This window comes from Drosophila bipectinata, chromosome 3L, assembly GCF_030179905.1.
Source record: "Drosophila bipectinata strain 14024-0381.07 chromosome 3L, DbipHiC1v2, whole genome shotgun sequence".
In the NCBI taxonomy this organism is placed as follows: Eukaryota; Metazoa; Arthropoda; class Insecta; order Diptera; family Drosophilidae; genus Drosophila; species Drosophila bipectinata.
The window spans coordinates 3275672-3286464 of record NC_091738.1 but is presented as its reverse complement, the minus strand read 5'-3'; the positions used below and the strand labels follow the sequence as shown (position 1 = coordinate 3286464).

General features: G+C 47.6%; 4 protein-coding genes across 5 annotated transcripts; 2 read left to right on the top strand and 2 right to left on the bottom strand.

Annotated features, from left to right (window-relative positions):
- Nucleotides 1–11: 11 nt before the first annotated feature.
- On the bottom strand, nucleotides 12–2004 carry Meics (Meiotic central spindle). The gene is made up of 2 exons (XM_017244826.3): nucleotides 1473–2004; nucleotides 12–1422 (listed from the first exon to the last, which is right to left on the bottom strand). Exons 1-2 carry the CDS (start codon nucleotides 1924–1926, stop codon nucleotides 134–136), a joined length of 1743 nt encoding a protein of 580 aa, XP_017100315.2. The 5' UTR covers nucleotides 1927–2004; the 3' UTR covers nucleotides 12–133.
- Nucleotides 2005–2051: 47 nt separating this feature from the next.
- Nucleotides 2052–9849, top strand: ssp2 (short spindle 2). 2 transcript variants are annotated; one of them, XM_017244818.3, is made up of 6 exons: nucleotides 2052–2256; nucleotides 2357–2466; nucleotides 5374–5429; nucleotides 5491–7827; nucleotides 7884–8036; nucleotides 8099–9849. In XM_017244818.3, the coding sequence occupies exons 1-6, from the start codon at nucleotides 2210–2212 to the stop codon at nucleotides 8339–8341; spliced, it is 2946 nt and encodes a 981-aa protein (XP_017100307.2). In that variant the 5' UTR covers nucleotides 2052–2209; the 3' UTR covers nucleotides 8342–9849. The 2 variants fall into 2 exon arrangements, with proteins under 2 accessions (XP_017100307.2, XP_043070049.2); XM_043214114.2 differs by having other exon boundaries at nucleotides 5488–7827.
- Nucleotides 3153–5376, top strand: Nxf3 (Nuclear export factor 3). Its single transcript, XM_017244825.3, has one exon. It carries the CDS (start codon nucleotides 3459–3461, stop codon nucleotides 5238–5240), a length of 1782 nt encoding a protein of 593 aa, XP_017100314.2. The 5' UTR covers nucleotides 3153–3458; the 3' UTR covers nucleotides 5241–5376.
- A 12-nt stretch (nucleotides 9850–9861) lies between the features above and the next one.
- LOC108127652 (uncharacterized) lies at nucleotides 9862–10219 on the bottom strand. The gene has a single exon (XM_017244828.3). The coding sequence runs from the start codon at nucleotides 10167–10169 to the stop codon at nucleotides 9891–9893; it is 279 nt and encodes a 92-aa protein (XP_017100317.2). The 5' UTR covers nucleotides 10170–10219; the 3' UTR covers nucleotides 9862–9890.
- Between the last annotated feature and the right edge of the window lie 574 nt (nucleotides 10220–10793).

Sequence of the window (10793 nt, the reverse complement as noted above, 5' to 3'; positions counted from 1 at the left end):
ATAACAGTTTTAGGACATTTACAAAATTTAAACTATATGCGAGTTAAAAAATGTATCTTAACTAAAACTTATCAACTATGTTAATATGTCACAATGATTTTAAAAACGATACAATTGCATGAAAATCCTACAATTAGGAAGTTAAAGTTCGTTTTTCCAGTTTCAGGTTGTGCAGTTTCATGTGCTTTTTGTAGCTCTTCCCGGAGAAGAATCCCTCCGGACAATGCGGACATGGGAATGGCCGAATCTTATGGGTGGAAATATGCTTGTCGAGGGTCTTTTTCAAAGCAAACCTCACTTCGCAGTGTGGGCACTGGTATGACTCCTTCACCTGCGGCTTCTTGTGCGTTTTTTGGTGGTTTTTCAGTCCGTGACTTGTGTCGAATCCTTTCGGGCATTCGGTGCACATAAACTCACGTTGGCGGTTACCCTCGTGCCAAATTTTGTGCTTCACCAGCGACTGGCTCGCGGCAAAGGATTTGTCGCACTGGGTGCATTTATATGGTTTCTCTCCGGTGTGGACCCGTAGGTGGTTTTTAAGATGATGAGCGTGCGAGAATTCGTGGCCACACTCCTCGCACTTGTACGGTTTGACTCCGGAGTGGGTGCGTTGATGCTTCTTCATGTTGGACTTCTCGAAGAAGGACTTGTCGCAGTCGGGGCACTTGAACGGACGGTCCTCGTTATGGACCCGCAAGTGGGTGATCAAATGGTGGTTCTGAATAAAGCCTTGGCCGCAGATCTCGCACTTGAACGGTCGCTCGCCAGTGTGCAGGCGGCTGTGCATCTTCAGTCCAGAGTTTTTGTTGAAGGCCATCGGGCAGTCGGGGCACTTAAAGGGCTTGTCTCCCGAGTGTAACTGCATATGTGCCTTCAAATGGTATGGCTTGTAAAAAGTCTTCTGGCACTCCGGACAATTATATGCATTTTTCTCATCATGACAGAGCATATGCATCTTAAGGGTCCGACGATGGGTGTACGCCTTGGGGCAGTGCTCGCATTGGAAGGGTCGCTCTCCCGTGTGACGGCGATAATGGATGATAAGTTTGGCATTTGTCCTAAAGCCTCTGCCGCAATTATCACACAAGTGCGGGAACCCCGGATCATTTTCATGATTCCGATGTCGCTTCATATGCTGGGCCAGTCCCCTTTGCGATTTTGATTGGGCTCCACAAAGGGGACATAGCAAAGAAGCAGATTTTCCGGCTTTTATGTTCGGCTTGATGTCGGTCTCGATCACAAGCTCCTCCTCATCTTCGCTGGATATCGATGACGTCTCCTCGGGGGCCCAGGCATCGGAAAACCCGTCCTCTTCATTGTCCTCATCCGATCCGAGCCCTCCATCGCGCTGTTCTATTCCATTTTGGGATTCTTCCTCGGTAGCCAAATTTATGTCTTGCTTTATATCGCTAGGAGTGATTTCTGAAAACTAGATATGAAATAAAGCTTATGGTGTTTCCATTTAGGCATACCACACAGCAAGCTGTCCTCCTCCACACCGAGACACGCCTCTAGCTGAACCGGGCATACTTTTATTTCGGAAGTTTCCAGGCTGCACTCCGGCACAACCTCGGTGCTCAGCGGATCCCCACATCCAACCATCTCAAAGGCGATTTCTTCTGGTTCACTTTCCGCTTTCGGATCCGCCTTTTTCCCAGTCGTGGTTAATCGGGTGAAGTAGTGAAAGCTCTGCTCGCACTTCTCCTTGAAGTGGAAGGCGCTTTGTGCGGCCACTAAGCATGTGGGACAAACCTTCTGAGGAAGTTCATCCTTTTTTACGCGGCAATCCTCTTTTAAAAACGAGTTCATCATTTCTGAGACGGGCGGATTGGAGATCTCTGTCGAGAACAGGTCCACCAGTATCGAGGAGGGCACGGCGCACAAGCGACAGTTCTTGGCCATGCCGGCGTCCGTTAATTTCCTCATTTTTGTTTTTTATATGCCAAATTGACAATCCAAACACTGCATAGGGTCACCAGGTGGCGGCGTGGTACAACCGACGGCCGATAGTTCCATCACTAGTGGAGTGGAATAGGGTTGGAAAACGCGCCACCACCGTCAGTTCCCAGCACTCGACAAGCAAAATTGGTATCTTGTATTGGTCAAACAGACAAACGAAGGCCCTTTTGTTGCCATTTATTGCAATGATTTAGGGCTGTATTAAAGTGTTTTAAGCTAAGCATAAAGTTTCCCCTTGCCATCGCTGGACATGGATATCCTGGACATCGATGAGGCACTCAAGGATGATTCATATATGTGAGTGATGTGGATGCACCCTTGTTGTTGTTGCTCTTTCTTCGGGTGCTGTTTTTGTTGAGGCTAAAAATACTTATGAACGCTTGGTACTTCTTGCCAGATTTCAAGCGGACAAGACCCATGACGATGTGTCCAACATACTGCAGCAGTGGAAGACGAACAACCAGCCGCAGCTGCAGATGCAGATGCATTTGCAGTGCAACAACGAAGGTAAGAGCCTTACGCATACCGATGCATCCACCGACATGGAAGCACATACTGTATGTAGTCCGTACGCTATGCAGTTGCGCTTTCTAAAACAAATTTGGGTTAAACTGTCGGCGTCGGCTACGTTGACAAAGTCCCAACGTGGGCAGGAGACGGCGACCCGTCCGTCGTGTACTTAACGTTTCCATAATTGGCAAGCGCCAATGTTATTGTTACGGTAATTAATCAACCCACAAGCCCCCCCACACACGGTCCTCCATATATATGTTTGTATGTCGGCCCATTGGCCAGGCGACAAACAGCTGTGCGTGGTCTGCTGCTGGCTAAAAACTGGCTATGCAAATATGGCAAGAATCTCGCGTAATAAGTGGATATTATATAAATCCAATTTACTTCCTGCCCAACGGGCGAAAGTCAATCATGCGATTCGCGAGACACTTGAGTGCGGCTTAGCTATTTAAAACAGACATTTTTACCATAAAGACTCTGATGGGTATTAAAAATCGATTTGCCAATTAAATATTCTTATAAATGGGTATTGATCAGTCATTTTATACTAATTTGTAACATTCTGGCTTAATTTTTGAATGGAAGCATTAAAATTGTTTTTATTAGATCTGTATTTCCTTTTTCTTTTGTTATCTTATTTTCCTGTATTTATTAAAGAATACAAACTATCAATGATTTATGAGATTATGATTGAATTTTTAACTATACTGCGAATATCCTTTTTTATTTATAGTAGAAAGTTAGTTTATAAACAGCTTAAATATTTTTTAAGCTGTTTTTGAAAAACATCGATCAATGAACAATTCAAGACAATCGATCAATTTAATCGATTAAATTGCACTGTCCGTGCTGGACAGGGTTGCAACGTCTGTGGGGAAAAAGCGTCCAACAGACAACACTGTTCCAACGGTAAAGTTTTACAGAGCTTGCACTCTTCTAAGAATTTTTACTGCGGAGTTCGGACGCGAAAACGAAAAAAAAGCAATATGCGAGTTTTAAACAGCGGAAAATCCAATAATTCGGGTAGCCGCTTAGGCGTTTCCCTTAAAACACCAAAGCCATACATGCAGCAGCCACTAAGCGATCTGCGAAAGAATCTGCAGGGCAGAAGCTATGTGCAGCAGGAATGTGTGCAGCAAATTTTGAAGGATAAGATGAAAGTATCCGTCAAAAATATGGATCTCTTAATGGAGAAGGTCTTGTGGGACTCGGCCGAGGATCGCTTTGCCACCGTTACTGGCTGGACCACGGTGTCTATTTCGAACTGCGCCGACATATCAGATGAGTCGATCATGGTGGCGCTGAAATGGCTTTTGCTGCCCATCGATGTGGACATATTTAATTTTCGCCGCAACTGGGACGAGGACAACGGGTCGAGCGGCCAATTCCAGGTGGACAGCATGCTGGTCGCCAATCGCCTGATGCGCTTGCAAAACAACTGCTACGTGCTCTACTCGCCGAAGAAAATTGAAATGAAACTTTCCGATGGTCTGCCACAGGAGGTATTAAATACGGTGGTCAACGGACCGTTCGTTGAGGCGGTGCTGGAAGCTGTTAAGTCTCGCTACGATAACACCACTCATACCTTGAACCTGTCCCGGTTTCATGCCAGTCCGGCATTGGCCAATCACTTTTGCCCATTGCACGTGGAGAAGTTTCTCGAGACTGTTCTGCTTGCGGTGAGAAAAGCCTTGCCCAAGGTTCGTACCATAGTGCTTTCCAACAACTATCTATGCACCTTGAAAGCGTTTGAATCGGTCGGTCGGTTTGAGGCCCTGGAGGGCTTAGATATCAGCTTCAACAAGATCAAAGATTTGGAAGAACTCCAATACCTCATCGAATATGATTTAAAGCGTCTCTTTGTGGCGGGAAACGGTGTGACCAAGTGCAACACCAACCAGTTTCGAAGCGTGCTGCCTTCGCTGGAGAATATCCACGGCTGTGTGTTGTCCAAGGAAAAGAATTTCATATTACCCGGTCCCAGGAGATTTCAAAGCGCAGACGCTAAGGGACCAAACTTCTGCATGCATTTTCTAACCATGTACTACAATTACTTCGATGAGCCGAAAAATCGGTCGGAGCTTGAACAATTCTACCATGGGGATGCCATATTTTCGCTGAGTGTTTCCGAGAAATTGAACTTTGTCCCCTACAGGATGTACAATCGCAACCACAAGAGCTCTCAATCGACGTTTGCGCGCAACGCCAAGCTGCAGCACAACAGCTCGGCCATAATACTCGCTCTAAGTCGGCTGCCCAGGATGCAGACCGACCAGCAGAACACATCCCTGGATGTACTGGTGTATGAAGCCAACCTGCGCATCTTCGCGTTCACTGGATCCTTTACAGAGAAGTCTGTGGTCGGCAGTCACGTGCGCTACTTTCAGCGCGTATTTGCTCTCCGCCCCTTGGGAAACCCCGGATGGACAATAGTCAATGACATGCTCAGTATCATGTGCAACAACCCAAAATCCAAGGACTCCAAGGTGCCCTTGGTGAGCATCGTTTGCATTGATGATTGTGGGCCGATGCTAAGCGATCCCGAAGAGGAAACTAAGGAAGTTTTGGAGCTGAGCTTGTGCATGCCGAAAATGGCCATTGAATCGAAGGAGACATTCGAAGAGATGCCGCCTCTAGTACCAATAGCTAAGATGGTATACAAACCTGAAGAGGACTTGGAGAACGAGATCGACGAAACGATCGTATCTGATGAGGATACCTTGGAACTGGTCATCGACGAGGACGTACTCATTGGAGACGATTTTTGATTAGTTTTAAACAAGTTAACAAGGATTAGGTTAAGATCGTTTATCTGTTATCTAGACTAAGATCGTTCATAAGTCGTCAAGCTCATACCGAAGAAAATAATCTCTAACCAACTACTGTTCTCCCAAATGCAAGCCTACAAACACAACACGAAGACCTTCACTCGGCCCAAACGTCGCAACCTTGATTTCGTGAGTATAGAGACGCATCTTGAACTGAACTTGCCCTAATCGGATCTCTTATTTCTAGCAGAGCCAGAATGGAGCGGGCAATGACAGCGGAGTGGGCACACCAGCGATGCTCCAACTGGAAATCGGGGGCCTGGTCACCACGAACATGCACAAATCCTTCCTGCAGGACACCTCGCCGCCGTCTTCCATCTGCTCGTCCATGAACACGGAACGGATGAACAATTCCCTGATTACCTCGGCCGACTTCACCAACTTGAACTTCCTCCAGTCGACCCTCAGCCTGGAACAGGACCCCAGCCTCACCACCACACTCACCAACCAAACAACGGATAACATGGTGGCGGGCATGGGCCTTGGCGGTGGTTTGGCTGGCTACACTCTCAGTGACATGATCCGGGACAGAAAGGCGCTGGAGTCGCTGACGCTGTGCGAGGAGGACGGCACCTTGACCAAGGACTCGCACATTGGCCAGATCGATGAGATATCCCTTACGCTGAGCAAGACCGCCTCGGGGTGCAGCACCATGGACAATAGCACAGACAGCATGTCGAATCCACTGGCCCCGGAGAGGCCGATGTCTGCCGCTTTTCCAGTCCTGCAGCGAACCATGATCCTGGGCGAGGAAATGATTGGCGACACCACCTTCAACCTAGTGGACAGCCTGACCACATCGGTGCTGCAATCGGACGCTGAATCGATGCCAATGGATGGGAATGCCACCTTCAAGCGACCTTCAGCTGCGAGCTCTGCAGCCGCTCCAGCGGCGGATGAGACCTTGCTGCTGGCGGGCCGTCAGATGAACACCACCTACACGGAGGGATGCAACACACCGGAAGCTCGCTGTGAAACGCCCGAGAACGTCGAACGGAAACTGGCACTACTCACCATGGAATCCACGCCACTGACGACCAACATTCGACCCCACTACTACCACAACAACAACAAGCAAGGATATACGCCCACCCTCAAGGGTCGGGGCGACATGAACCTGTCCCCGATAGTCAGTGTCACGCCGCAGAAGCCAACCGGAGCACCGGCACGCCTCAATAATACCTTTGAGCCAGCGGCGAAAGCAGCTCCGTTCGACGGCGAAAAGTTCGTGCTGGACACAATGGAGCTGCTGGAGCAGATCGAACAGCCACTGGATGGCACCTACAGCCTGCAGATGTCCGAGCAACACAAGCAGATGCAGTGCGTCATGGATCTGGCCGAGGCCGAAGTGGAGTTGCTGGCCCAGCAGGGCGACGAGGAGCAGTTCGAGCACATGCTGGCCGAACTGGGAAAGGTCAACACCCTAAACGAGGTCCAGCTCAAGATGCAGAAATCCCTGGACACGATAAAGAGGCGCTTCCATCGCGACGAACCGGAAGCGGAGCCGGAGCGGGAGGAAGAGGAACCGAAACTGCAAACTCCAGTCGATAAGGTGGAGACTCCAACACTGAATCAAAGCCATTCGAGCAGCAATAACAGTAGCAGTGGCACAGGAGAGCGACTGCTGAGCCGGCGGAGTCGCCTCTACGACGACGTCAACCTGAGCGTGATGCACGGCAGCAACGGCAGCTCTGCCAGCTGTAACTCGGCTTCCTTTATTGTCCAGCGGAGAGATGTACCCCAGGAGGAGCAGCCGGCCCCGGAACCAGAGCCTGAGCCCGCGGAGGAACAACCCCGGTCGCAGGTAGCAGCAGAGACTGATCCGTCCAGCTATAAGCTGGCGGAGCGCCGAGAGAGGGATCGGGAACGCTTCAAGACCATCAAGATTTCCAGGGATATGCGCCTGCAGCAGGAGATTATAGTGCCTTGTATAGACGATGAGCCGCAGCAGCTGGAGGATCCTCCGCAAGAAGCGGTGGAGGATGAAGACCAGCTACAGGAAGCGGAGCAGCAGCCACAGCGACAGGCCTCCCCGCCAAGTCGCTTGTCTCGCCGGGATCAGAACGTAGCCGCCAACAACAACAATTATAGGGCGGAGGGAAGTGCCAGCAACTACTTGACCTACAAGAAGCCCAAGGAGAAGAGCCTACTGCAGCGTCGAACGAACGCTCATCCCTCGGCGGAGTCCACGCTTCCCCAGCCTCGCTCCCTGTCCAGACCTCGCTACATAAGCGGCCTGCAGAAGTTCACCACGGTGAGCAAGGCCACTTCGGCTGGCGCAGGTCTGAACTCCACAACCGCCGCCGTGCCCGTCGCTGTTCCAGTTCCTTCCAGCACCGAACTGAAGAGTCCCATGGGCATCAAGTCGAAATCTTTCCACAACCTGTCCTCTACGATGAGCGGCATTGCAGGGGGAGCGGGAGCAGGTGCTTTACCGAGGCCCAGTTTGGGAGGTGGACTTCGGAGGCCTGGAGCACCGGCTAGTAAGTTGACCAGCGGACTTCGTGTGGCCTCACAGAGTCAAGAGGTAAGAGCTGAATGATAAAATTGGAGAATACTTTTTGATTTCTGGACCATCTTTAGGATGACTCTGGTGTTTTCAAAGTCCCCAAGTTGGTCAGTGGCCTGCGAGGCCCTGGACTGGCTGGTGCCAAGCGTGCAGGAGGAAATGGACTCGCTCGGCCCTCTTCGGGCTACTACAGCTTGAGTACTAAGACAGACGCAGATACCCCAGAGGTTGGTAGACCACTACATGCGTTAAATTTTAAACTCATTCCTTATTTTCTAATCCCCTGCAGAGTCTTTCGTCGGCCTCCTCCCGTGGCAGTCTCTATGGACACAAGGACAGCAGCAGGACGGTTAATGGCGGAAATGTTCCTCAGCAGAATCCACCACAAGCCTTTGACACGCAGGCGCTAACCTCGAAGCTGACCCAGGTCACAACGGGATCCACCGGCATTCCGAAGCCATCGGGGCTGCGGCCACCGTCGCAGATGAAGCGCAGCGGCCTGCCCCGTCCATCCAGCATTGTCAGACGTTGAGGGCCCAAGAATGGCGCTGCTTCCGATCGCATCTACACCACACCCCGCCTCATATAAGTTTTCATGTTATCCGTATAGTAGACTGTTACCCTCCGTTTGTATTCTGAGTTTACGTAGCTCTCTTATGTGTTCCCGACCGCGATCCCCCCCCCTGCCCATTTCATTCGAGCTCAACTTGCCTAGTGATTTCGAGACACTAGCATTTATGTTAATGGATTATACTTACGAAAATTGTGCATTTAGTTGAACAGGACAAACAGAAACAGAGAACTTGGCGACTTGTTAAAGAAACGAACACACTCACAGAACCCATACATATACGACAAATACACACACACATACACACGAACTTTGCCTTACGAATCTTTATAAAACAAAGAAAGAAAAGATAAGAATCCGATTTGAGGAAGAAAGAGACTAGGTAGAAGATGATATAAGAATTGATGATAATTGATAGTAGTGTATATTTTTGTAAAAGCAATGCAAAAATTCTACGAATGTTATTTGTTGTGCATACATGTATGTGGAGTGCTGCAGCAAGACAAGCAAGCAAATCGAATAAAAACTATAATTAACATTTACAATAAGCTCTGCTCAGTGGTTTGCAAGACCATTAAAAACCAGATACCAGATACCCCATTATGAAACCAGGAAAACCAAACTACAGTTGATGTGAACAACTGACAAAAGTATTGATAGAAACGTTGAAAAATCGAACTTACATTATTATCTAATATTATCGCATATATATATATATATACAAATATGAACTCTAAATGATAGCAATATATACAATGTCTTATCTGATCGGTAATAGGTCCTTGAACCTATTCAGTTTCTTAATTATTTTCATGCTTCAATTGAAATTATCCAAATTATATAATTTTTAGTGATACTACTTCTGGTATCCTTTCAATCTTTAATCCTTTGGCTATACTTGTGTGCTATATATGTTTACTAATCGGCAGACTTTAGTTGCCAAACTGAAATTTATATTTTTTATTAGTTACATACCCATTATGTCATAATAAAACCGCTGCGAAATGCAAAAAGTATAAACCTAAAGATCCTCTTCTGAGAATCAACAGAAGCGATTACTTCATCACATGCATATCCTTAGTTAAGTTAGACCACATTGTTTAACCCTAGACTAGCTTAAGCTGTAGTTTAATCTGTGGCCTCCTTAGTATCATCATGACTAATAATCATACGCCTAACCCAAGCCATGCCTGTACTTTGTATGCCTAGCCCCTAACCCATTCAGCTTTAACCCGATTAGGTGATCACCTTGCTTGGATCGAATTTAGTTAGCCTCTAAGATTAGTATGGATTATTTTTCCTAACGCTTTCGTATGAACCTTATATCGCAGCGGATCTAGTTCTCGGATGTTTTCCCCGTTCTGGAACTCTGTCCCCAGTATCTCTAGTTAAGAATCAAACCGTTCCAGCAAGTCTTTTTTGACCAAGCCAGACTTTCAAATAAAAATCAACAAATTTGTGCTACAATATCTTTTTTTTATTATTTAACATCAAGGAGGAGGAGGTTTATTCATCCGGTGAACTTGCAGAGGCCCCACTTGCAGTTGCCTCCGGTGTAGGAGGTGGGTCGGCACCAGTTGTTCTTCCAGGTGCAGTACACAATCTGCTGGATCACCACTGGAGCGGCTGTCGTCGTTGTTGATTTGGCTGCTGTTGCATCAGTGGTGGTTGTGGTGGTTGGGCTAGCTGTAGTTGCTGGCACTACATAGATAACCCGTCTTATCTTAAAAGCCGAGGATACCTGGCACAGGACGAGGGCAGCGAGAACACAAACCACAAGGAACTTCATTCTGTCTGAGATTTAAGTGGGAGCAACTACAGTTCACCTATGATTTACCCAATCTCCGACTGGGTATTTATAATGGCTCCCTGGTGGGGTTTCAGTTTCTTGAAAATTTTAAATATTTGTTTAAAACAACTGCTTGCACGGTTACGGAGGCGTAACCTTGACATTGGTAAGATTGTTTGCTGTTTTCCATGTTTGTTTTTCAGCAGGTGGCTTAAGCCCAAACTTCAAGAACAAAAGAATGTGTCTTTGCTATGTTATAAGTAATGGGATGAGAATTGGGAAAGATATAGACATCAATGTGGGCCCTATAGGGTAAAACCCGATTTTTATAGGGTCTCATCAGGAAAAATGGACAAAAAATCGGAAAAATATTTTGTCTCAGGGTTTTGATGCAGAATGGTGGGGAATTGATCCAGAAATCGTTTAAGGTACTCCGCTTGATAATCGGATGAGAATTGGGGAAGATATAGCCATCACTGTGGGCCCTATAGGGAAAAACCCCCTTTTCAAGGGTTTCCATCACGAAAAATGGACAAAAAATCTAAAAAATATTTTGTCTCAGGATTTTGATGCAGAATGGTGGGGAATTGATCCAGAAATCGTTTAAGGTACTCCGCTTGATAA

Bases quoted from the DNA above. Each gene is read 5' to 3' on its own strand.
- LOC108127652 (XM_017244828.3), bottom strand. From the start codon at position 10,169: ATGAAGTTCCTTGTGGTTTGTGTTCTCGCTGCCCTCGTCCTGTGCCAG.
- ssp2 (XM_043214114.2), top strand. From the start codon at position 2,210: ATGGATATCCTGGACATCGATGAGGCACTCAAGGATGATTCATATAT. The intron at 2,467-5,373 runs GTAAGAGCCTTA...CCCAAATGCAAG, and splicing joins TTTGCAGTGCAACAACGAAG to CCTACAAACACAACACGAAG. The intron at 7,828-7,883 runs GTAAGAGCTGAA...GACCATCTTTAG, and splicing joins TGGCCTCACAGAGTCAAGAG to GATGACTCTGGTGTTTTCAA.
- Nxf3 (XM_017244825.3), top strand. From the start codon at position 3,459: ATGCGAGTTTTAAACAGCGGAAAATCCAATAATTCGGGTAGCCGCTTA.
- Meics (XM_017244826.3), bottom strand. From the start codon at position 1,926: ATGAGGAAATTAACGGACGCCGGCATGGCCAAGAACTGTCGCTTGTGC. The intron at 1,423-1,472 runs GTATGCCTAAAT...TCTAGTTTTCAG, and splicing joins GGAGGACAGCTTGCTGTGTG to AAATCACTCCTAGCGATATA.